The sequence below is a fragment of the Microchirus variegatus genome (assembly GCF_963457635.1).
Source record: "Microchirus variegatus genome assembly, chromosome: 12".
NCBI classification, from domain to species: domain Eukaryota; kingdom Metazoa; phylum Chordata; class Actinopteri; order Pleuronectiformes; family Soleidae; genus Microchirus; species Microchirus variegatus.
The window spans coordinates 25925417-25947879 of record NC_139813.1 but is presented as its reverse complement, the minus strand read 5'-3'; the positions used below and the strand labels follow the sequence as shown (position 1 = coordinate 25947879).

The following is a 22463-nucleotide window of genomic DNA, read 5'->3' as shown; positions in this document are numbered from 1 at the left end:
TTTTGAGGGTTGATTATAAGGGCAAAAATCCCACTTCCCCTTGCTCCACCCCCCTACACGTGAAAGCGCAAAATTTCTCTAAACTTAGCCTCGTAACCTAACACAAGTACCTGAAACCTATAATTAGGGTTTTTGGGACCTCACAGAGTCATAAATACCAGAACACACACACACACACTCTAACTCTACCTGAAGACAGTCAGCCTCTACTTGAGCTCGGTCTCTGTGGAGCAGTGTCAGCCGTTTGCTTCAGGGCCATTTGGCACCGGAAAAATGACAAGTTTGAGCCTAAATACCAAATATACGAGAGGGAGAGAGAGAGAGAGAGAGAGGTTTATAAATACAAAGAGAGAGAGAGGTGGTGAATCACCGTGTTCTCTGCTCATTGTGATGAGCTCAGCTCAGCTCAGCCAAACGGCCTCCGCAGATCTGCAGCCTCTGAAAATAGCAGCCTCTTATTTCCTCCACCAGCTTCTCTCCGTCTCGCAAAGTCATTAAGATAACGAGGAACTCTTCGCAGGAGAGAGAAAAAACGCTAACGGTGACGGAGAGAGAGAGAGAGAACTCGGAAACAGGGAAACAATGACTTTACGGTTTCTAATCTGGACGTGTGAATTAGCTCGACGCGATGTCAGCGTTTTTGTTTGTTGAACTGAATAAACCTGCGTCCTGTTTATCCCGTAAAAATAGTCTTTACCTTAGACCTAATCTTATGTTTATGCGTATTAGCGCGCTAATGGCAGTTAGCAGCGTCAACGTTAGCGTCCATGGCGACTGACGGAGTCCAGGCGCTGTTTACCAGTTAGCTGCGTTAGCTCCTTTAGTGACGTTAGCGCAGCCTACAGTAGTATTGCAAACTGCGTATGTCTGCCCCCTGTTTTTAAAGTTTAGCGCTACTTTAGAGGACGTCACGCAAAAAAAAACCGCATCATGAGTTAATGTGCGTTAGCGTTGACGCCATTAACGCCGTTAACCGTTACCGCTGATTTGATTTCCAGCTATTTTGATAGTCCCAGGGTTGAAAGTGTACCTAATCCCGCTCTCCTGACGTTAACTCTGCCCCAATTCCTGTGTTTTTTAATGTAAAATGCCAAGAAGTGGGCTGAGACCTGGAGGAGGGTGAGCGGCGAGCAGTGCGGGGGGCGTGGCCTGGTAGTGAAATCTGACACCCTGTTGTGAAGAGATAAATCAGGGGTGTTTATAAAAGGGGGAGGAGTCTTGGATATAGAGCCTCGCGCTGATTGGACAAGAAGGAGGTTGGGTTTGTGTAAGAAAGCCAGTGCTAACATCTGAATGCAGTAGCTGGTGTTTGACCACAGAGGGCAGTAGATGCACCGATGTGTAATACAATTAAAAATGGACATATTTTGCAATATTTGTCCAATTTTCTAACTTTATTCTCCATGTTTTTTAGGTGGCGGAGCAGCTGTTTGTGAAAGGAGGTCACATTAAAGACGCCATCGACATGTACACCACAGCAGGACGCTGGGAGGAGGCGCACAAGGTCGGTCAACGCAAACAACAGCAACAACCACAACACAAACAAACAAATACACAAACTATGAGTCAGATCACGAGTCTCACTGCTGTTGTTGTTGTTTACAGTTGGCGGTGAGATGCATGTCAGAGGAGGAAGTCACGGCTCTGTACATCAGCAAAGCTCAGGAGCTGGAGAGAGACGGGAAGTTCAAAGACGCTGAGAGGTAAACACTGATGATGCTGATGCTGCCTCCTCCTCCGTGTTTATATTTATATTTAGAATTATATGTTGTTATTTATAGTCTTTTTCGTTGTTGTCGTCATCTCTGAGATCATCTCTCACCTCAGGTTAAACCCAGAGAAAGAAGTAGAACAGCGTCATCGCTGTATTTATATATAATCTGCTTTATTTTGCTCTTTTAATGATAATAATAATATTTTCAGGGTTTGAGGACGAGGGCAAAATAATATCCTGATTTATGAGGATATAAAGCTATATATTAAGCACACAGGAAGTTTCTCTGCACTCAAAATAAATGATCTTATGGTAAATAAAGAATATTTACGTGTGTTAGAAACAATGAAATTCTAATACAACACACATTTTTTTTATATAAATGTGTTGATTTTGTGTATTTTTTTTCATCCAAATTGATAACATTTAGTGTGTTTGAGGCATTTTCTTGATATTTTCTCCATCAAATACTGAATCAAACAAATATAAAGGATGAATGTTGTTGAAATTAGCTGCAAAACGAAGGAGATAAACATGGAAACAGTCGTTGGGAATGCTGACTCAACAATGACTCGGCATTCCCGACCAATAATCATAATAATTTGTAAAAATGTGTCTTTTCCACAAAGAATATGGTCCTTTATGGTAGCCTGTGTGTGTGTGTTCTTGTATGTGTGGCCTCTTGAGGACCTCGTTTTCCTCAAGTCCTCATGGAGACCAAAACCTGGTCCTAATGAGGCAGAAGCTCATTTTCTGAGCAACTGGTTACGTTTAGAAAGTCAATCCGTGTGTGTGTGTGTGTGTGTGTGTGTGTGTGTGTAGGTTGTTCACGGCGGTGAAGCAGCCCGACCTCGCCATCACCATGTACAAGAAGAACCGCATGTTCGACGACGTCATTCGCCTGGTGGCCAAGTATCATCCCGACCTGCTGACGGAGACTCACATCCACCTGGCCAAGGCGAGTCGCCATCATTCCAGATTATATTCCAGATCTTCCTGGTTTTTAATAATTCCGCCTTTACGTTATTTCGGGTAAGATGTCACCCAAGAATACAGAGACGATCTACAGTGTTTTTAGCGACACATTTCCTGCTAAAACTTAATCGCTAACGTTACCTTAAAAAGTCCTAATTTCCCCTTCATTACAACTGAACGGTAGCTAAGGAGCTAGTTTATATTCATGCGGAAGTCTAGCATCATTCAGATTGTGCTGTTTTCTGATGTATACATCTTTAATTCATGTGTAACAAAGACTAATTTGTCCCGATTTGCGAGGTTCACTGAATGCACCTTTTAGCGCAACACTTCAGACTCAGCATTAGTCTTTACACGGCCATTTTTATGTTTAATTATTGGGGAAAAAATACATATATATACGTAATTCTACTCATTACATTTGACATAATTTATATATTTACTTTAATTAGTATAGAAACGCTAAATTTATGTGTAAATATAGATATTTTCCCGTATGGTTAAAAATGTCCATTCTGAGCCAGTTAACCATTCCGCCTCTAGAGGGCAGTGTTGTAACGATAAAGGCAAAAGGGCTAAAAATCAATAGAAAAACCCACTTTGTTTACGTGTTTAATTCTCGAGGAGATAAAACGTCGTCAGGTTTTCTCCGCTTCTTCTCGCTTTGAGGTCACTTTGAAAGTCGCTCGTTGTCTCCGTCAGCGTTTTTCAGACGACAGCGGCCAATCATCTTAATCTTAATCTCAATCCTAATCTCATCATCACATCACGAGCTCGGATAAAAGCTCTTCACGGCCGGCCGCGTCCCAAACCTCTTACGTAACGCAGTAATCGCGCCGAGTTTTTCTCAAAAACTGATTTCTCTGACAATTAAAGGACACGCACGTCTAATTTGACCACCTTTTATTGGTGGGTTTGAACAATCGCTGTCACTTTTCCTCTAGATTATTCCACTAAAAGAAAAGAAAAAACACTCCAAACTCTCTTCCGTAACTGATATTTATTATATCAATCGCCCCTTTTTTTTTGTTTCGTTGTAGGAGCTGGAAACTGAATCCAGGTTCTCTGAGGCCGAGTATCACTTCATGGAGGCGGAAGATCTGAAAGCTGCCGTCAACATGTACCGAGTCAACGACATGTGGGAGGACGCGTACAGGGTACGAGGCGCCGCTAATCCTACTTTAAACATACGTACAGTAGATATTATGTATATGCAGAGGGTTTAATGACTCATAATCTGAAGATATGGTGCATCCCAGTACACTGTATATACCGTCTTTAGGTTATTTTAGGCTAAAAATACAGAAATGATTCACAGTCTGTGTTTTTAGCAACACATTTCCTGCTAAACAGCTTCTTAATCGCTAACGTTAGCTTAATAAGTCCAAATTTCCCATTAAATACGTTAGTTAAGGAGCTAGTTTACATTAATGCGGAATTCTAAAGTCATTCAGAATGTGCTGTTTTCTCATTTTTATGTCTTTAAGACTTAATTTGTCCCAATTTACGAGGTTCACTGAATGCACCTTTTAGCTCAACACTTCAGACTTATCGGTCTTTAAACGGCCGTTTTTAACATATGTACAGTAGATATTCTGCATATGTAGAGGAATTAATGACTCATAATCTGAAGATATGGTGCATCCCAGTACACTGTGTAATGTCAAAATCATTATTTTATGGATTAAAAGAACCAAAATCCAGGAGAAAGTACATTAAAAGGCTAAAAATACAGAGATGAACTACAGTTTGTGTTTTTAGCAACAAATTTCCTGCTTAATAGCTAACGTTACCCTAAAAATTAAAAATTTCCCCTTAACGACGTTGGCTAAGGAGCTAGTTTATATTTATGCGGAAGTCTAATGTCATTCAGAATGTGCCGTTTTCTTATTTTCATGTATTTAAGACTAATTTGTCCCAATTTACGAGGTTCACTGAATGCACCTTTTAGCTCAACACTTCAGACGGCCATTTTTTAACATACGTACAATAGATATTCTGCATATGTAGAGGAAATAATGACTCATAATCTGAAGATATGGTGCATCACTACACTGTGTAACTTAGAAATCATTATTTTATGGATTAAAAGAGCCAAAATCTAGGAAAAACGTCCACTAAAATGCTAAAAATACAGAGATGATCTACAGTCTGTGTTTTTAGCAACAAATGTCCTGCTAAAACAACTTCTTAATCGCTAACGTTTGCCTTAAAAAGTCCTAATTTCCCCTTAACTACAGTAGCTAAGGAGCAAGTTTATATTTATGCGGAAGTCTAATGTCATTCAGAATGTGCTGTTTTCTCATTTTTATGTATTTAAGACTTAATTTGTCCCAATTTACGAGGTTCACTGAATGCACCTTTTAGCTCAACACTTCAGACTCAGCATTAGTCTTTACACGGCCGTTTTTAACATATGTACAGTAGATATTCTGCCTATGTAGAGGAATTAATGACTCATAATCTGAAGATATGGTGCATCCCAGTACACTATGTAATGTCAAAATCATTATTTTATGGATTAGAAGAACCAAAATCCAGGAAAAACGTACACTAAAAGGCTAAAAATACAGAGATGATCTACAGTCTGTGTTTTTAGCAACACATTTCCTGCTAAAACAGCTTCTTAATCGCTAACGTTACCTTAATAAGTCAAATTTCCCCTTAACGACACTAGCTAAGGAGCTAGTTTATATTTATGCGGAAGTCTAATGTCATTTAGAATGTGCTGGATTCTCATTTTTATGTCTTTAAGACTTAATTAGTCCCAATTTACGAGGTTCACTGAATGCACCTTTTAGCTCAACACTTCAGACGGCCATTTTTAACAAATGTACAGTAGATATTCTGCATATGTAGAGGAATTAATGACTCATAATCTGAAGATATGGTGCATCACTACACTGTGTAATGTCAAAATCATTACTTTATGGATTAAAAGAACCAAAATCCAGGAAAAAACTTCCACTAAAAGGCAAAAATGGTCTAAAAAAGGTACTTTTGGGATTATTCCAGGGACTGTGAAGCAGTGATGTGATACATGTGTGTGTGTGTGTGACAGGTGGCCAAGGCTCATGGAAGTGCTGGTGTCCAGAAGCAGGTGGCTTATCTGTGGGCCAGGAGCCTGGGAGGAGAGGCGGCCGTCAAGCTGCTCAACAAGTTCGGTCTCCTGGAGAACGCCATCGAGTCGGCTCTGAACAACCTGTGAGTTTTTGAGTCCAACGTGAATCCAAAAAAAAAAACCACGATTCATCATTTTCTGTGCGTTTTTTTACTCGTCGTCGACTCTGTGTTTGTACAGATGAGTCATGTCGTGAAGGTGTTTATGAATTAACCTCCATGAATTATTCGCCGAGGTCGACGAGCGCCAGACAAATGTGGACTTTTCCTCAGCTAAATATTCGCAAATTGTCAGTCCGTGTGTCTGAATGTGCGATCGGAAAGACATTCTGTCCTCTACGGTGTCTCAGGAATATATTTGCTGCTGTATTTCACTGTTAAGCCCAATTTATACTCCTGCGTAAAGTGCTCTGCGTAGGCTACGCAGAGTCCTTTGCGTTGACGCAGAACCTGTTGTAGAGTCTCTGCGTCTTCTCCGGCTGCACGGAATATTTTTTTAGTGTCCGTCACTCCGTCAAGGGACAACGGAGACGGCAAGAGCTGCGATTGGTCCTCAGGACAGGCCGAGCGAAGCTGCTCTGTGCCGGCTCACAGTGAGCACCGAGCGTCCACAGAGGGCGGAGCTGAACCCCGCTGACTTCGTCGCTGCCGAACTATAAATACGTCATATCTTAACACACACAGCACATGTTTAGACTCTAAATGGCCAATTTCTCGCCTCAAATTATCTTAAAACTGCGTTCCGTCACACAGAAAAGTGAGAAACGGCCACTGTTTCAACAACAACAGTCTTTCTCTCTCGGACGCCATTGCTCACTGTAGCCAAAAGCACAACAACCTTGCGCAGCGACCCCTACTGATCGGGCGGGAAATTGCACCGCCTATCCGTCACCACGACGCAGAAGTATAAAGGCTCGAGTGGTCTACGTGGTGACGCAGACGGATAACGCATTACGCAGTCGGAGAAGTATAATGTGGCCTTAAGACAGACTTTTTCTGGCTGTAAACGTGAAGTTTGCAAACTGCACCAAACCCCATAGAGAAAAGCAGCAATTTTAGCACACTGGGAACACAGGAGCTGCTGGTCTTCTGCTGCCTCGTGTGGTCACTTTGTGTCACTGAAGTCAAGTTAAACTTATTATTTCAAACACAGATGTCATCGCATTAGCGTTTGAACGGAGGCAACAGTGGATCAACAACTGCTGTGTGCTGTGATGTTAAAATCGCTGATTTTCTCTATGGGGTTTGGTGTGGGAGAGTGAGTGGTTTACAAACTTCAGTTATCGGTTAAAAAAAACAAAGATATATCTTCTTAAATGTCTTAAAAATATTGTTTGTCAGTTTATCTCACTGTTAAACTGTCTTTTCTAACAGGAAAGTGAAGTTTGTAAACCACTCACTCTCCCACACCAAACCCCATAGAGAAAACCAGCGATTTTAGCTCACAGGGAACACAGGAGCTGCTGGTCTGCTGCTGCCTCGTGTGGTCACTTTGTGTCACTGAGGTCAATCTGAACAAAGAGTTTCAAACACAGAATTGACAGAATAACACGTTTGAACTCAGCGATGGAGGCAGCAGTGGATCAACAACTCCTGTAAAATCGCTGATTTCCTCTATGGGGTTTGGTGTGGGAGAGTGAGTGGTTTACAAAAGCTGTTTAAGTACAAAAAAATTGATTTTATTTGTTTGTTTTTTTCCAGCTCGTTTGACTTTGCCTTCGATCTGGCTCGTCTGTCGTGCAAAGAGAAGATTCCCGAGATCCACCTCAAACACGCCATGTACCTGGAGGACGAGGTAAACGAAACGACGCGCAAAAACACGTCCGCGTCTAATCTGCGACGGAACAGAACAGATTACGAACTATGTTTTCATCTTCCAGGGAAAGTTCCCCGAAGCCGAGACCGAGTTCATCAAAGCGGGAAAACCCAAGGAAGCTGTTCTCATGTGAGTCCACTACCACGATGTTTTTAGCATTAGCTTGGAGATTAGCAATTCACTGTTTCGCAGAAATGCTAACATCTGATAGCGGTGAGAAGGTAAAGATGCACAATATTATCGCGCATCGCGATTTTTTTTTTCTGGCTCGCCGATGTACAAATGAGGTGATTTATTTTGAATAGCCACAAGGGGGAGCCTCGTGATTCTTTCTAGTCATTTCGGGATCTTGTGACGTTTCAGATTATAAAAAAAAAATATATATATATAGTAGTGAAATATTTTTGTCACATTACGGCATTTTGTGCCATTTTTCGTAAGGAAAATTATTTTTTATTTCATGTGTGTAACATGTTTTTGAGATTCCGTTTTTTTATGCTACGATATTTTGTTAGGTCGTTCGGTCACGTACGTTATTTCTTTGTAACGTTAGTAATTAATTTGTTATATTTTGTAGCTTTTTTTTGCAATGCGAGTACTTTTTTTGTTTTTGCTATATCCAATTATTTTGTAAAAAAAAAATTCAGAGGTTCGTTTTTTTCCAAGTAATTTTTATTTAATTGCATTTTAGGATAATTGTACAAATGAGATTATTTATGAAGTTTACAATTTAAATTTACAATATTTTGTTAAAAAAAATCTTGTTAATGCAAGTTTTTTAATCGCGTTTTTCTGTAACACGAAATTTATGATATTTTGTTACGTGGTTTGGTCACGCACGTCATTTCTTTGAAACGTTGGTCATTTTTGATACAATTTTTCGGATGTTAGTTTTTTCAACATTGCGTGTTTTTTTGCAAGACGCTTGTTTTCGGAACATTGGTAAAAAAGTTCGGTAAGTGTAAGTCATTTTTATTGGATAGCGTTTTTAGGATAATTGTGCAAATGAGATGATTGATTTATTTATTAAGTTTAGAATTTAAATTTACAAAAAATCTTGTTTTATTAAATTGCGTTTTTTTGTAAGACGAAATTTTGTTACGTCGTTCTGTCACGTGTCATTTCTACGTAACGTTGGTCACTTTTTGTCGCGTTATATTTTGTTGCTTTTTTTTGCAACGCGAGTACTTTTTTGTTTTTGGAATATTCAAATATTTTTTATATAAAATGTTTCGGAATTTTTTTTTTTTTCGCAAGACGCTTTCTTTTAGTAACATTGTTACAAAATTTCGGAAGTGTTAGTTTAGCAACATCTTTTTATCATATGACGATATTTAGTTTTTCGTCAGTCGCTTGTTTTCCGTGATAATATCGTGTATCGCGATGTTTTTTTGGATTGCGATAATCGACATATAGCATTTTTTTTTGTATTTGCAGCAGCGTCTACGTCGAGTTAGACGAAAGTCTGCGTTAAAAGTTGCGATAAATTTCTGTTTTTCAACAGTTTTCTGACCATTAAAAAATCACATTTTGACGCTGAAATTATTCAACATTTTCCCCCTTAAAACATTTAAAAGTCCGAGTTTCTTACACAGGTTTATTCTGTGTGTGTGTGTGTGTGTGTGTGTGTTCCAGGTACGTCCACAACAAAGACTGGGCTAACGCGCAGCGCGTGGCCGAAGGCTACGACGCAGACAGCGTGTCCGAGGTCCTCGTCGGTCAGGCCAAGTTCTGCTTCGAGGAGAAAGATTTCCAGAAAGCTGAAGCTTTTCTGCTCCGAGCTCAGAGACCTGAACTGGCCGTGAAATATTACAAAGTAAGAACAGGAAACTCTTCTTTGAAAAGGCTTTGTTTTTCCCTGATTTTTTCAGATTATAATGATGTTTATTCCACACGTGTGTGTGTGTGTGTGTGTTAGGATGCAGATATGTGGAGTGATGCCATGCGTATCTGTAAAGAATATCTGCCCAACAAGCTCTCCGTCCTCCAGGAGGAGTACGAGAAGGAGACGTCCAAAAAGGGAATCCGGTGAGTTTTTATGTCATTTGAGTGAAATAATGATCATTTTAAAGTGAGGCAATTCTGAGAAAAGGTTGGAATTCTGAGACTAAAGTCATAAAGTCGGAATCCTGAGAAAAGGTTGGAATTCTGAGATTAAAGTTGGAATTCTGAGATTAAAGTCTAAGTCGGAATTCTGAGATTAAAGTTATATAGTCGGAATGCTGAGAAAAAGTTGGAATACTGAGAAAAAAGGTGGAATTCTGAGATTAAAGTCACAAAGTCAGAATTATGAGATTAAAGTCATACAGTTGGAATGCTGAGAGAAAGTCGGAATTCTGAGTAAAGGTTGGAATTCTGAGATTAAAGTTGTAATGCTGAGATTAAATCACAAAGTCAGAATTCTGAGATTAAAGTCATATAGTCGGAATGCTGAGAAAAATTTGGAATTCTGAGATTAAAGTTGGAATTCTGAGATTAAAGTTGGAATTCTGAGATTAAAATCACAAAGTCGGAATTCTGAGATTAAAGTCATACAGTTGGAATGCTGAGAGAAAGTGGGAATTCTGAGTAAAGGTTGGAAATCTAAGATTAAAGTTGTAATTCTGAGATTAAATCACAAAGTCAGAATTCTGAGATTAAAGTCATATAGTCGGAATTCTGAGAAAAAAAAACTCAAATCTCTCTCCCTGCACCAAACTCCATTGAGAAAATCAACGATTTTAACGCCACGGCACACAGGAGTTGTCGATCCACTGCTGCCTCCTTCAGTGAGTCCAGATGCTCCATCGAGTGAGTTCGGCGTTTGAAAACCTGTGAAAGGGTTATTTTCATTGACGCAAACTGACCACACGAGGCAGCAGTGGAGCAGCAGCGAAGCAGCAGCTCCTGTGTCTTTGTGAGGTAAAAACTATGTTTTTTTGAATGGGGTTTGGTGCAGGAGACGAACGCTGCACAAACGGTCAATTTACAGTAAGAAAAGGTTTTTTCTTTGCCAGCAGGTGGCGCTCACAGCTCATACAGCACTAAATATGTGCTCGTATAAGTGCCTCACAGAAATTTATTTTGCAGTCGCCTTGTTAACACGAGAAGTTTGTGTGTTTGTTGCAGGTTTTAATCTGAAACTCTTAAAATGTTACAGCCTCTCGCTCTAATCTGTGCACAGAGAGTCAGTTTGATGTTTATTAAACACGGAACGCCGCTGTTCTCCCAAAGATACTAAAACTCCCAGAAAAGCTTCAGCTCGTTAGCGACGCAGCCGCTCTCCTCCTCCTCCTCCTCCTCTTCTTCCTCTTCCTCCTCCTCTTCCTCCCTCTTTAATGACCTGTGGGAGAAAACATCAAACGTAACCCATGGAAACGGCCGATGAAGAGGGTTCAAGTGAGGAAAAGACTGAATTATTTCTGCAGAATCAGCTCGTTCTCTCAACTCCTCCTTCACTTTACTGACGGACGCTGAAAATACAGATAATCTGAGTTATTAAAGGTGCAGCGTGTTAGATTATAACATTTATTAGTGAAAAGTTCACTTTGCAGCTTCTCTCTTTAGTCTGTTTGGGCTGTTTTTACTAGATTTTTAACACAAACCTGCATGTGATGACTTTTATTATTAAAGGCAGGTTCATGGATTATAAATAAAATAATTAAATAAATGTGTGTGTGTGTTTGTGTGTGTGTGTGTGTGTGTGTGTCAGTGGAGTGGAGGGTTTCCTGGAACAGGCCAGAGAGTGGGAGCAGACGGGCGAATACTCTCGAGCTGTGGAGTGTTACCTGAAGGTGAAGGACGACGCCAACAAGGCTCTGATGGAGAAGTGCTGGATGAAGGTAATCAGTCAGTGATAATCCATCCGATTAAAGTCGGAATTCTGAGATTAAAGTCACAAAATCGGAATTCTGAGAAAAAGTTGGAATTCTGAGATTAAAGTTGGAATTCTGAGATTAAAGTCGGAATTCTGAGATTAAAGTCACAAAATCGGAATTCTGAGAAAAAGTTGGAATTCTGAGATTAAAGTTGGAATTCTGAGATTAAAGTCGGAATTCTGAGATTAAAGTCGGAATTCTGAGATTAAAGTCGGAATTCTGAGATTAAAGTCACAAAATCGGAATTCTGAGAAAAAGTTGGAATTCTGAGATTAAAGTTGGAATTCTGAGATTAAAGTCGGAATTCTGAGATTAAAGTCACAAAATCGGAATTCTGAGAAAAAGTTGGAATTCTGAGTTTAAAGTCATAAAGTCGGAATCCTGAGAAAAGGTTGGAATTCTGAGATTTAAGTCAAAGTCGGAATTCCGAGATTAAAGTTATATAGTCAGAATGCTGAGAAAAATTTGGAATTCTGAGAGAAAAAAGGTGGAATTCTGAGATTAAAGTCACAAAGACGGAATTCTGAGATTAAAGTCATATAGTCGGAATGCTGAGAAAAAGGTTGGAATTCTGAGATTAAAGTTGGAATTCTGAGATTAAAGTCATATAGTTGGAATGCTGAGAAAAAATTCAGAATTCTGAGATTAAAATCACAAAGTAGGAATTCTGATATTAGTCACAAGGTCAACTACGGAATCAATGACCTCCTTCCTGTCGAGGGTTTTCAGAGGAACTCTGTGTTCACACATAAAAACAACAAAAACAGATGAATAAATGTCACAAATATCATGAATTTGTGGAAAGTCTCACATTTTTAATCTCTAATATTTAAGAACTTAAAAAAACAAAGTTTTTAAAAGCTGGTTTATAAATCAGAAAATAAAAGTGTGTTGTTCTTCAGTCTTTTAAAAACAAACCATCGTTTAATTTAATCAAGCTCATTTGAATTTCAAAGACGGCTTTAATTAACATTATGCAAATGAGCGCAGATGATTAGCTGAGCGACAGAAATAAACCGTGTTTTTGTTTTTTTATAATTTTGTTTTTCCTAATTCTCTTTTCACATTTGTCTCACTGGATCTTTTTGTTTTTTCTTTTATGTCCAAATCATTTTTGATATAGTTTTTTTTTTTGCCTGTTTTTGGACATTTTATCTCGGACGAGACGAGATTTGAAGCTTTGTTACGCTCAAAGTTGTCATTTATTTTGGTTTATAGACCAAAATATTGTCAGATTATTGACAAAATATTAACCAGTTTTAACAGTTTTCACTGGGAAAATCCAAGAAAATGTAGTTCCTGTTTTTCCCACCATTTTTGTTTGCTAACGCTAACAGTTTGCGCTATTCTCAACGATCGAGAAAAATAACAATAAAATACCTTTAAATAGTTAACCACATGTAAAAATAAAATATAAAAGGATATGATCAGATTATTTGTGTGTGTGTGTGTGTGTGTGTGTGTGTGTGTGTGTGCGTGTGCGTGTGCGTGTGCGTGTGCGCGTGTGCAGGCAGCAGACTTAGCCATCAAGTTCCTGAGTGCAGATCGAGCCGTGGAGGTGATCCAGGTGATCGGACCTCGACTATCACACCTGGGGAAATACAACGCTGTGAGTCCAACACACACACATGTACACACACACACACACACAGACTTTGTCTTTATTTAAATTATTCGTACGTTTCAGGCGGCTGAACTTTACGTCAACATGGACCTGATCAAAGAAGCCATCGACGTTCTGATGGAGGGAGAAGAGTGGAACAAAGCTAAGAGAGTCGCTAAAGAGCTAAAGCCCAGGTCACACACACTCTACACACACACACACACTGTACACACACACGTTATATACACACAAAGGTCACCGAGTGTGTGTGTTGTCTGCTCGTGTGCAGGTATGAAGACTACGTGGACCAGAAATACAAAGAACATCTGAAGAACCAGGGAAAAGTCGACTCTGTGAGTTAGCGTGAAAAATTTGGCGGGAACTCGTTTTCCGGTCACGTGACCTAACGAGGAACGCCAAAGTCAAAGATAACGTCTTATTTCCGTATCAGCCGGTGTTAAATGGGTCTTCTTTGTTCCTCCGTGTGCAGCTGGTGGGCGTGGACGTGATGGCGGCTCTGGACATGTACGCAGAGAGAGGACAGTGGGACAAATGTCTGGACACGGCGTCCAAACAAGTAAATACAAACACTTAAATCTGTTAAATTCTTCATCATCATCATCATCATCATCATCATCTTCTTCTTCACGTCTGTGTTTTGTGTCGTTTGTTTTGTCAGAATTTTAAAATCCTGCACAAATACGTTGCTCTGTACGCGACGCACCTCATCAAAGAGGAGGACGCCGTCAAAGCACTACAGCTCTACGTCCAGCATGGGGCGCCGCCCAACCCACAGGTACACACACACACACACACACACATTTAAAACTCCTCCCATTCATTCCCAATGGGAGATTAAACTCAACTAAAGTGTGTTTTCCCCTCAGAATTTTAACATCTACAAGCGTCTGTTCCTCGACTTCATTAACCTCCCTGACACCAACGGACCAGAGTCGTACCGCATGTGGGCCGACCTACGCAACTTCCTGCTGCAGCTGGTAAATCCCACATTTTACGGGAGAGGATTAGGGACACAAAAATAAAATAGTATGAATTCTGGGATTCTGATAAAAAAGTCAAAATTATGAGTGTGCAGTCAAAAAGTCGGAATTCTGAGGAAAAAGTCGGAATTCTGATTAAAGTCAGAAAGTCGGAATTCTGAGAAAAAGTTGGAATTCTGAGATTGAAGTAAAAAAGTCGGAAATCTGAGGAAAAAGTAGGAATTCTGAGATTAAAGTCAATAAGTCGGAATTCTGAGAAAAAGTCAGAAATCTGAGATTAAAGTCAGAATTCTCAGTAAAAAGTCGCAATTCTGAGATTCATTTCTAAGTCGGAATTCTAAGAAAAAGTCGGAATTCTGAGATTAAAGTCAGAATTCTGAGTAAAAAGTCAGAAAGCTGGAATTCTGAGGAAATTTTTTTTAATTCTGAGATTAAAACCAGTCGGAATTCTGAGAAAAAAGTCAGAATCCTGAGATTAAATTCCGAAAGTCAGAATTCTAAGAAAAAAAGTCAGAATTCTGAGAAAAATGTTAGAACTCTGAGATTAAATTCATGGTCGGTATTCTGAGATTAAAGTCTCAGAATGCATTCTCTTTGTTTTTTTTTCTGTCTTTCAAATTGTTTAAATTCTAATTCTCTTCGGTTCAAACTAAATCCAGGAAGAAAAGGAATAATTACACAAAATTAGCTGGATTTAGTCCATAAAATGTGAGAAATTTACTGAAATTCTCTGAATTTTCTGGATAAGTTGATGAAATTCTGATTATTATTATTTTGTTTTTAAGTACCGTTTTCCTGCTCTGTGTGATTTCAGAACGAGAACCTGTCAAAGTCGGCTGAGGCGAACACTGCGGCTCACGAGGACTTTGAGCAGATGCTGCTCGTGGCTCATTATTACGCCACGCGAGCCGCGGCCAGTGGAGTCGAAACACTGGTAAAGATTTAACTTTTTAAGATTCTGCACCTGTTTGAATCTACGATGTCTGAAGACTTATTTCACTGTTTGACAGATTCTTTTTGCCTGGAATCCGAAGTGTCTTTCACTTCATAAACCGCTCACTCTCCCTGCACCAAAGCCTATGGAGCTATGAGCTAAAAACACTGAGTTTCTCTATGGGGTTTGGTTTGGGAGAGAAAAACTTTACAATCTTAATTTTCCAGTTGGAAAAACCTGTCTAACCATGTTTCCACTGAGGTAGTTTCAGTTTCTTAAGAGAACCTCGCTCCATAAAAGCTGAATTATCTCTTTAAGTAACGACGCTCTGAGCCGTCAGGTCAAAACGAACTGATGCATGAAATCAAAAATATACTTTAATGTTCTCACAGAGACAACAAACGGCCCACGAAGGACGTAAATTCACAGAATATAAATATGAAACAGAATAAAAAGGATAAATATTGCGTTTTTTTCCCCTGAAAACACATAAAGACGTCAAGATTGTTATTAATACGGATAACAGTGTAAGAATAACTCTGTCTTCAGATCAGCGTCTCGGCCAAACTGTCCGTGTCTCTGCTGCGTCACACCGAGCTCGTCGCCGCGGACAAGGCCTTCTACGAGGCCGGGCTGGCCTGCAGGGTGAGTCCACTTCCTGTTTACGTCGCACTTTTAATTTTACTCTATATTATTTGTCAGAATAATTGATTTAGTTTAAGTCAAAGATAAAAAGTTTATGACCTAAAATCTTCCTCCATTGGCTTCCTGTACTATAAAGCAGAATATAAGACACAAAATGGCGTCCTATCATTTACGTTATACCTCTGGTGTCCCTGAATCCCCCCTTTATTTCAGCATTCACTCGAATGTGACTAATGTAGTAAAGTTATCATTAAATTTTTCTTATATTTTCAAAATGTATTTATTTCAAATTTGTCAAATTTTCCTTCAAAAATATATGGGATTCCCTGATGTTTTTAATCCAAAAATGTGATTTTCCTGGATGTGTATTAATTAATTAATTAATTAATTTATTTATTTATTTATTTATTTATTTATTTACTTACTTACTTACTTACTTACTTATTAATTAATTAATTATTTAATTAATGTATTTATTTGTTTATGTATTTATTTATTTATTTATTTACTAATTAATGAATAAATGTATTTATTTATTTACTAATTAATTAATTAATGAATTAATTAATGCATTGATTCATTAATGAATTAATGGAAATTTTGAAAAAATTCATCTTTCCCATTCATTTCCTATGGTGGTAATTTTTGTCCCCAACACCACGAGTGTAACTAAAATGAATAAACTCTTCACACTTCATTAAAAAGTTGTTATTAGTGATTTTCTTTGTTCAGAAGCTCAGTGTGAAGAATGTCACCAGGTTTTAAGACAAACAAAATATTTTTTTTTTTCTTAAATACAATATTTATGCTCTTGTTAAGTTGTAAAATACTACATAAACATAAAACCCCTGTATTTACACCTTTAAGTCATAAAAACAGTTTGTATAAATGTGTATAAATAACTGTAGAAAGTGTGTTGTGTTGACAGAGCGTGGGCTGGGAGAACATGGCCTTCGTCTTCCTCAACCACTTCCTGGATCTGTGTGACGTGAGTTCATCTGCGTTCATCCCATCACTTATATACTTATATATATATTTTTATATATATATATATATATATACTTATATACTTGTATAATAACTGTCACAGTTTATAATTTTTTGAAAACATCTACAGTCTTTTCCTCATGAGAATGTTTTTAATGTGATGATAATATTCTGGTCTTCAGGCCATCGACGAGGGAAACCTGGACGCTCTGGATCATTCCGACTTCATGGACACCGACATTCCCTTTGAAGTTCCTGTTCCCAACAAACTCTGTGTCACAGTAAGACGACACACACACACACACACACACACACAAGCTCCTGATGTCAGCACAGTCATAAGTGTGTGTGTGTGTGCAGGACGTGCAGCGGGAGCAGATCCGGGACTGGGTCCTGATGGTGTCCATGGACCAGCGTCTGGAGCAGGTTCTTCCTCGAGACGAGAGGAACTCGTACGAAGCCTCGCTGGTCGACGCTAACACGGGACTGAGATCTCTGCCCTGCATCCTCACTGGTGACACACACACACACACATCGTTATTTATGTTGTGTTGAGTCAGCCATTCTTAGTTGGGAATGCTGAGTCAGCAATTCTTAGTCAGGAATGCTGTGATTCTTAGTTGGGAATGCTGAGTCAGCGATTCTTAGTCGGGAATGCTGTGATTCTTAGTTGGGAATGCTGTCAGTGATTCTTAGTTGGGAATGCTGAGTCAGCAATTCTTAGCTGGGAATGCTGCAATTCTTAGTTGGGAATGCTGAGTCAGCGATTCTTAGTTGGGAATGCTGCAATTCTTAGTTGGGAATGCTGAGTCAGCAGTTCTTAGCTGGGAATGCTGCAATTCTTAGTTGGGAATGCTGCCATTCTTAGTTGGGAATGCTGAGTTAGCCATTCTTAGTTGGGAATGCTGCAATTCTTAGTTGGGAATGCTGAGTCAGCAATTCTTAGTCAGGAATGCTGTGATTCTTAGTTGGGAATGCTGAGTCAGCGATTCTTAGTTGGGAATGCTGAGTCAGCAATTCTTAGTCAGGAATGCTGTGATTCTTAGTTGGGAATGCTGCCATTCTTAGTTGGGAATGCTGCAATTCTTAATCAGGAATGCTGAGTCAGCAATTCTTAGTTGGGAAAGCTGCCATTCTTAGTTGGGAATGCTGAGTCAGCGATTCTTAGCTGGGAATGCTGCAATTCTTAGTTGGGAATGCTGAGTCAGCGATTCTTAGTTGGGAATGCTGCCATTCTTAGTTGGGAATGCTGCAGTTCTTAATCGGTAATGCTGAGTCAGCAATTCTTAGTCGGGAATGCTGCCATTCTTAGTTGGGAATGCTGTCAGTGATTCTTAGTCGTGAATGCCAAGTCACTGATTCTTAATTGGGAATGCTGCAATTCTTAGTTGGGAATGCTGAGTCAGCAGTTCTTAGCTGGGAATGCTGCAATTCTTAGTTGGGAATGCTGCCATTCTTAGTTGGGAATGCTGAGTTAGCCATTCTTAGTTGGGAATGCTGCAATTCTTAGTTGGGAATGCTGAGTCAGCAATTCTTAGTCAGGAATGCTGTGATTCTTAGTTGGGAATGCTGAGTCAGCGATTCTTAGTTGGGAATGCTGAGTCAGCAATTCTTAGTCAGGAATGCTGTGATTCTTAGTTGGGAATGCTGCCATTCTTAGTTGGGAATGCTGCAATTCTTAATCGGGAATGCTGAGTCAGCAATTCTTAGTTGGGAAAGCTGCCATTCTTAGTTGGGAATGCTGAGTCAGCGATTCTTAGCTGGGAATGCTGCAATTCTTAGTTGGGAATGCTGAGTCAGCGATTCTTAGTTGGGAATGCTGCCATTAATAGTTTGGAATACTGCAGTTCTTAATCGGTAATGCTGAGTCAGCAATTCTTAGTCGGGAATGCTGCCATTCTTAGTTGGGAATGCTGTCAGTGATTCTTAGTCGTGAATGCCAAGTCACTGATTCTTAATTGGGAATGCTGCAATTCTTAGTTGGGAATGCTGAGTCAGCAGTTCTTAGCTGGGAATGCTGCAATTCTTAGTTGGGAATGCTGCCATTCTTAGTTGGGAATGCTGAGTTAGCCATTCTTAGTTGGGAATGCTGCAATTCTTAGTTGGGAATGCTGAGTCAGCAATTCTTAGTCAGGAATGCTGTGATTCTTAGTTGGGAATGCTGAGTCAGCGATTCTTAGTTGGGAATGCTGAGTCAGCAATTCTTAGTCAGGAATGCTGTGATTCTTAGTTGGGAATGCTGCCATTCTTAGTTGGGAATGCTGCAATTCTTAATCGGGAATGCTGAGTCAGCAATTCTTAGTTGGGAAAGCTGCCATTCTTAGTTGGGAATGCTGAGTCAGCGATTCTTAGCTGGGAATGCTGCAATTCTTAGTTGGGAATGCTGAGTCAGCGATTCTTAGTTGGGAATGCTGCCATTCTTAGTTGGGAATGCTGCAGTTCTTAATCGGTAATGCTGAGTCAGCAATTCTTAGTCGGGAATGCTGCCATTCTTAGTTGGGAATGCTGTCAGTGATTCTTAGTCGTGAATGCCAAGTCACTGATTCTTAATTGGGATTGATGAGTTGTTTTTTTTTTCTTTCTTAATTTGGAATGCTGAGTCAGCGATTCCCAACTTTTACGATTCCCGTGTTTTTTCGGTCGCCATCTTTTTTAACGTCTTTCTGTCGATTCCAACAATTCTTCCATAAAAACACTGACAGCACAAATGATTAATAATAGTATCATAAAAAACTAAATCTGTGTTTTTGTTCTTACTTATTTTCTGTTTCCCGCTCAATCCTGCGATCTTCTTCCCGTCAGGTTACCCCGTTCTACGGAATAAGATCGAGTTCTCGTCTGTGGGAAAAATGGCAAACAAGGAAGACTGGAACAAATTCCACATGGCAACGAAGGTGAGGGCGGAGCCAAAAAGACAGGAAGTAGTTTAAAGTTTAAAAGTTCTGTCCACACAGATAATACGTTGTTTTTTTCTTTATCGTAATCTTGAGTCGTTTTTTTCGTTAACCACCTCCCACATTTTCACATTTCTCTAAATTAGAGATGAATTTAGTCGGTAGTTTTATCGCATTTTAGCGTTTAAGGTGATTTTTTTACTTTTCGTAAACAGCTTGTGTTCGTTTGCGTGTTTTTTGTGTCTTTTTCGCAGACGACTCACAGTCCCGAGTGTCAGGACGTCCTGAAGTTCATCAACCAGTGGTGCGGCGGTCTGCCGGCTTCGGGATTCTCCTTCAACTGACTCCGCCCCCTTCGTCATCTCTTCCACGTGACGCTAACCTATCTATCGCGGAAACCCCAATTTTTTTTTTTTACTTTATACACACGTGTGAAATGCGCCCACTTCCTGTTGTTTTAGCGCTAACAGGAAGTAGCCGCACTTTCGCGACACGTGTACGAAAAATTGGGTTTTTCCCTCCATTTCCTGTCTCTTTCACTTCCTCTTCTCTCAGGATGACATCATCATCATCAACGACTGAAAAAAGCCAAAGTCGGATTTTTAGCGAAAAGACTTTTTAACGTATAGAATTACGATATATAACGCTTAAAAAAAGAACTATTTAATAATGTGTGTGTGTGTGTGTGTGAGATATCGGACATATTTTGTTTAATCACGTTTAAATAAAGTGACGCTTTTCAAACGTCGTCCAGACTCCGATCTTTTATCGCGAGATTCTTCGCAAAAAAACACGTAGACCTTTAATACGATCGCCGTGACAACGACTGATTCAAAACCTGATTTAAGTCACATTTCAAGTAATAACTGTGTTTTAAAAGTGAAAATATGACTTAAATTTGACATAAAAAAATTTATTTATTCATTTTTTGCCGTTAATTCAAAAATATTCTAACAAAAAAAGTGTAATTTTGTTTTTTAAATGAGTTAAAATAAAGATAATGTAGAAAAAAGACTTTAAATTCATGATTAATTTGTTTCTTCTGTGTTCAGGTGATTTTTCTGCCTGATTTCATTCTTTCACTGATTTCATCTCGAAAAACAAAGATGGCCGACAGTAAAACGTGAGTCCACGCACACAAAAACACATTTAACTGTAGTTTCTGACACAAAAACACATTTAACTGTAGTTTCTGACACAAAAACACATTTAACTGTAGTTTCTGACACAAAAACACACATTTAACTGTAGTTTCTAACACAAAAACACATTTAACTGTAGTTTCTGACAAAAAAACACATTTAACTGTAGTTTCTGACACAAAAAAACATTTAACTGTAGTTTCTGACACAAAAACACATTTAATTGTAGTTTCTAACACAAAAACACACATTTTACTGTAGTTTCTGACACAAAAACACATTTAACTGTAGTTTCTGACACAAAAACACATTTAATTGTAGTTTCTGACACAAAAAAACACATTTTACTGTAGTTTCTGACAAAAACACATTTAACTGTAGTTTCTGACACAAAAACACATTTAACTGTAGTTTCTGACACAAAAACACACATTTAACTGTAGTTTCTAACACAAAAACACACATTTAACCGTTTTTCTGGAGAGAAATTGTTTTTATTGTGACAAAACATCAAATAAACATCATTTTTTAATATTTCTAAGCATCATTTGTGTTAATGTTCTCTATTTAATAGAGTTAATTTGAGTAAATATTGAACATAAATGTCTAAAATTAAGATTTTGTGACAAATATTTCACCTTAAAGTCTTTAAAAACTTAAAAATTCTCTCAAATACTTGTAAAAAATAAGTGATTATATAGAAAATATGAATATTTAATCAAAGTAAAAAAACATTCCTTTATGGTTTTGAGACTTTTATTAATATTTAAATATATTCATGAATATTCTAAATAAATGTAAGAGACAACGAAAACAAACAAATAACGTGATGAGTTGTTGTTTTTTAACTGATTTATTGATTTCATCAAAAACATGAATATTCATGAGGTCAAAAGTGACATTAAATACATCTTTTCTGTCAATTATAATTAAATTTACCTTCTGATAATTAGTTTGACTTCAATATTAACAAAAGTACATCTGATTAAAATTATAATGATATATATTTTTTTAATTTGACATCATTAAATTAGTGAATGTTATTCTCCTCACACTCAAAAACAAACATTATTATAATTATTTTTATGATTGAAGAAGAAAAGTTCAAAGAAAAAGGAAAAAAAAATCTGTTAAACATCGAGATTTTCACAATAAAAGCCTCATAAAATACACTAAAACTAAGACATGTACTGAGTCAGCAGGTTTATAAAATAAAGTGTATTTTTATATAAATTGAATAATGATAATAATAATAATAAATACATTCATGACACAAGTTTCAAGGAGTTTATTTTTAATAACAAGAACAAATTCAAGAGAATTTTTAACAGAAACAAAGAAAAATCACAATAAAACAACGTTAAACACTAAATTTTACTAAAATGAATCAATATAAAAACAGTGTAAAATACAAAATAAAACTGTAAAATCATAAAAAACAACATATTTAAAATCACAATAAAAACAATAACATTTGATGTAAAACTGTCGTATAAATATAAAAACATTTTACTTCATTTTCTCTTGTTCAGTCATTTTTATTGATAATAAATAAAAATGTCGTCAGAATCTCACAGAACAAAACTTTATTGATTCATAATCTCAGTTCCAGTCTGTGTGAAAATAATCCAGATTAATCCTGTGATATTTATTCACTGTGTTTGTTTGAGTCGATTTAAGACGATAAATGTACGATAAACGTAATTCTAACTTTTTTACTTTAAGAAAATAAGAGTTCTTTCCAGTCTGAGAGAAAAAGTTTGTAATGTTCTCGT

General features: G+C 38.1%; 1 protein-coding gene across 1 annotated transcript in view; it reads left to right on the top strand.

Annotated features, from left to right (window-relative positions):
• ift172 (intraflagellar transport 172) overlaps positions 1–19890 on the top strand; it is a gene marked incomplete at its 3' end in the record, with an annotated part of 46687 nt that extends 26797 nt beyond the window's left edge. The window contains exons 26-48 of the mRNA XM_083898634.1: positions 1415–1504; positions 1606–1703; positions 2537–2672; positions 3730–3846; positions 5751–5893; positions 7511–7604; positions 7690–7754; positions 9261–9441; positions 9544–9653; positions 11317–11446; positions 12993–13091; positions 13170–13279; positions 13375–13438; positions 13576–13662; positions 13765–13881; positions 13973–14083; positions 14901–15020; positions 15570–15665; positions 16594–16653; positions 16835–16933; positions 17013–17166; positions 19455–19546; positions 19801–19890. Coding sequence (XP_083754760.1) covers positions 1415–1504; positions 1606–1703; positions 2537–2672; positions 3730–3846; positions 5751–5893; positions 7511–7604; positions 7690–7754; positions 9261–9441; positions 9544–9653; positions 11317–11446; positions 12993–13091; positions 13170–13279; positions 13375–13438; positions 13576–13662; positions 13765–13881; positions 13973–14083; positions 14901–15020; positions 15570–15665; positions 16594–16653; positions 16835–16933; positions 17013–17166; positions 19455–19546; positions 19801–19890 — 2463 coding nt within the window. The remainder of the gene's footprint in view (positions 1–1414; positions 1505–1605; positions 1704–2536; positions 2673–3729; positions 3847–5750; positions 5894–7510; positions 7605–7689; positions 7755–9260; positions 9442–9543; positions 9654–11316; positions 11447–12992; positions 13092–13169; positions 13280–13374; positions 13439–13575; positions 13663–13764; positions 13882–13972; positions 14084–14900; positions 15021–15569; positions 15666–16593; positions 16654–16834; positions 16934–17012; positions 17167–19454; positions 19547–19800) is intronic.
• Between the last annotated feature and the right edge of the window lie 2573 nt (positions 19891–22463).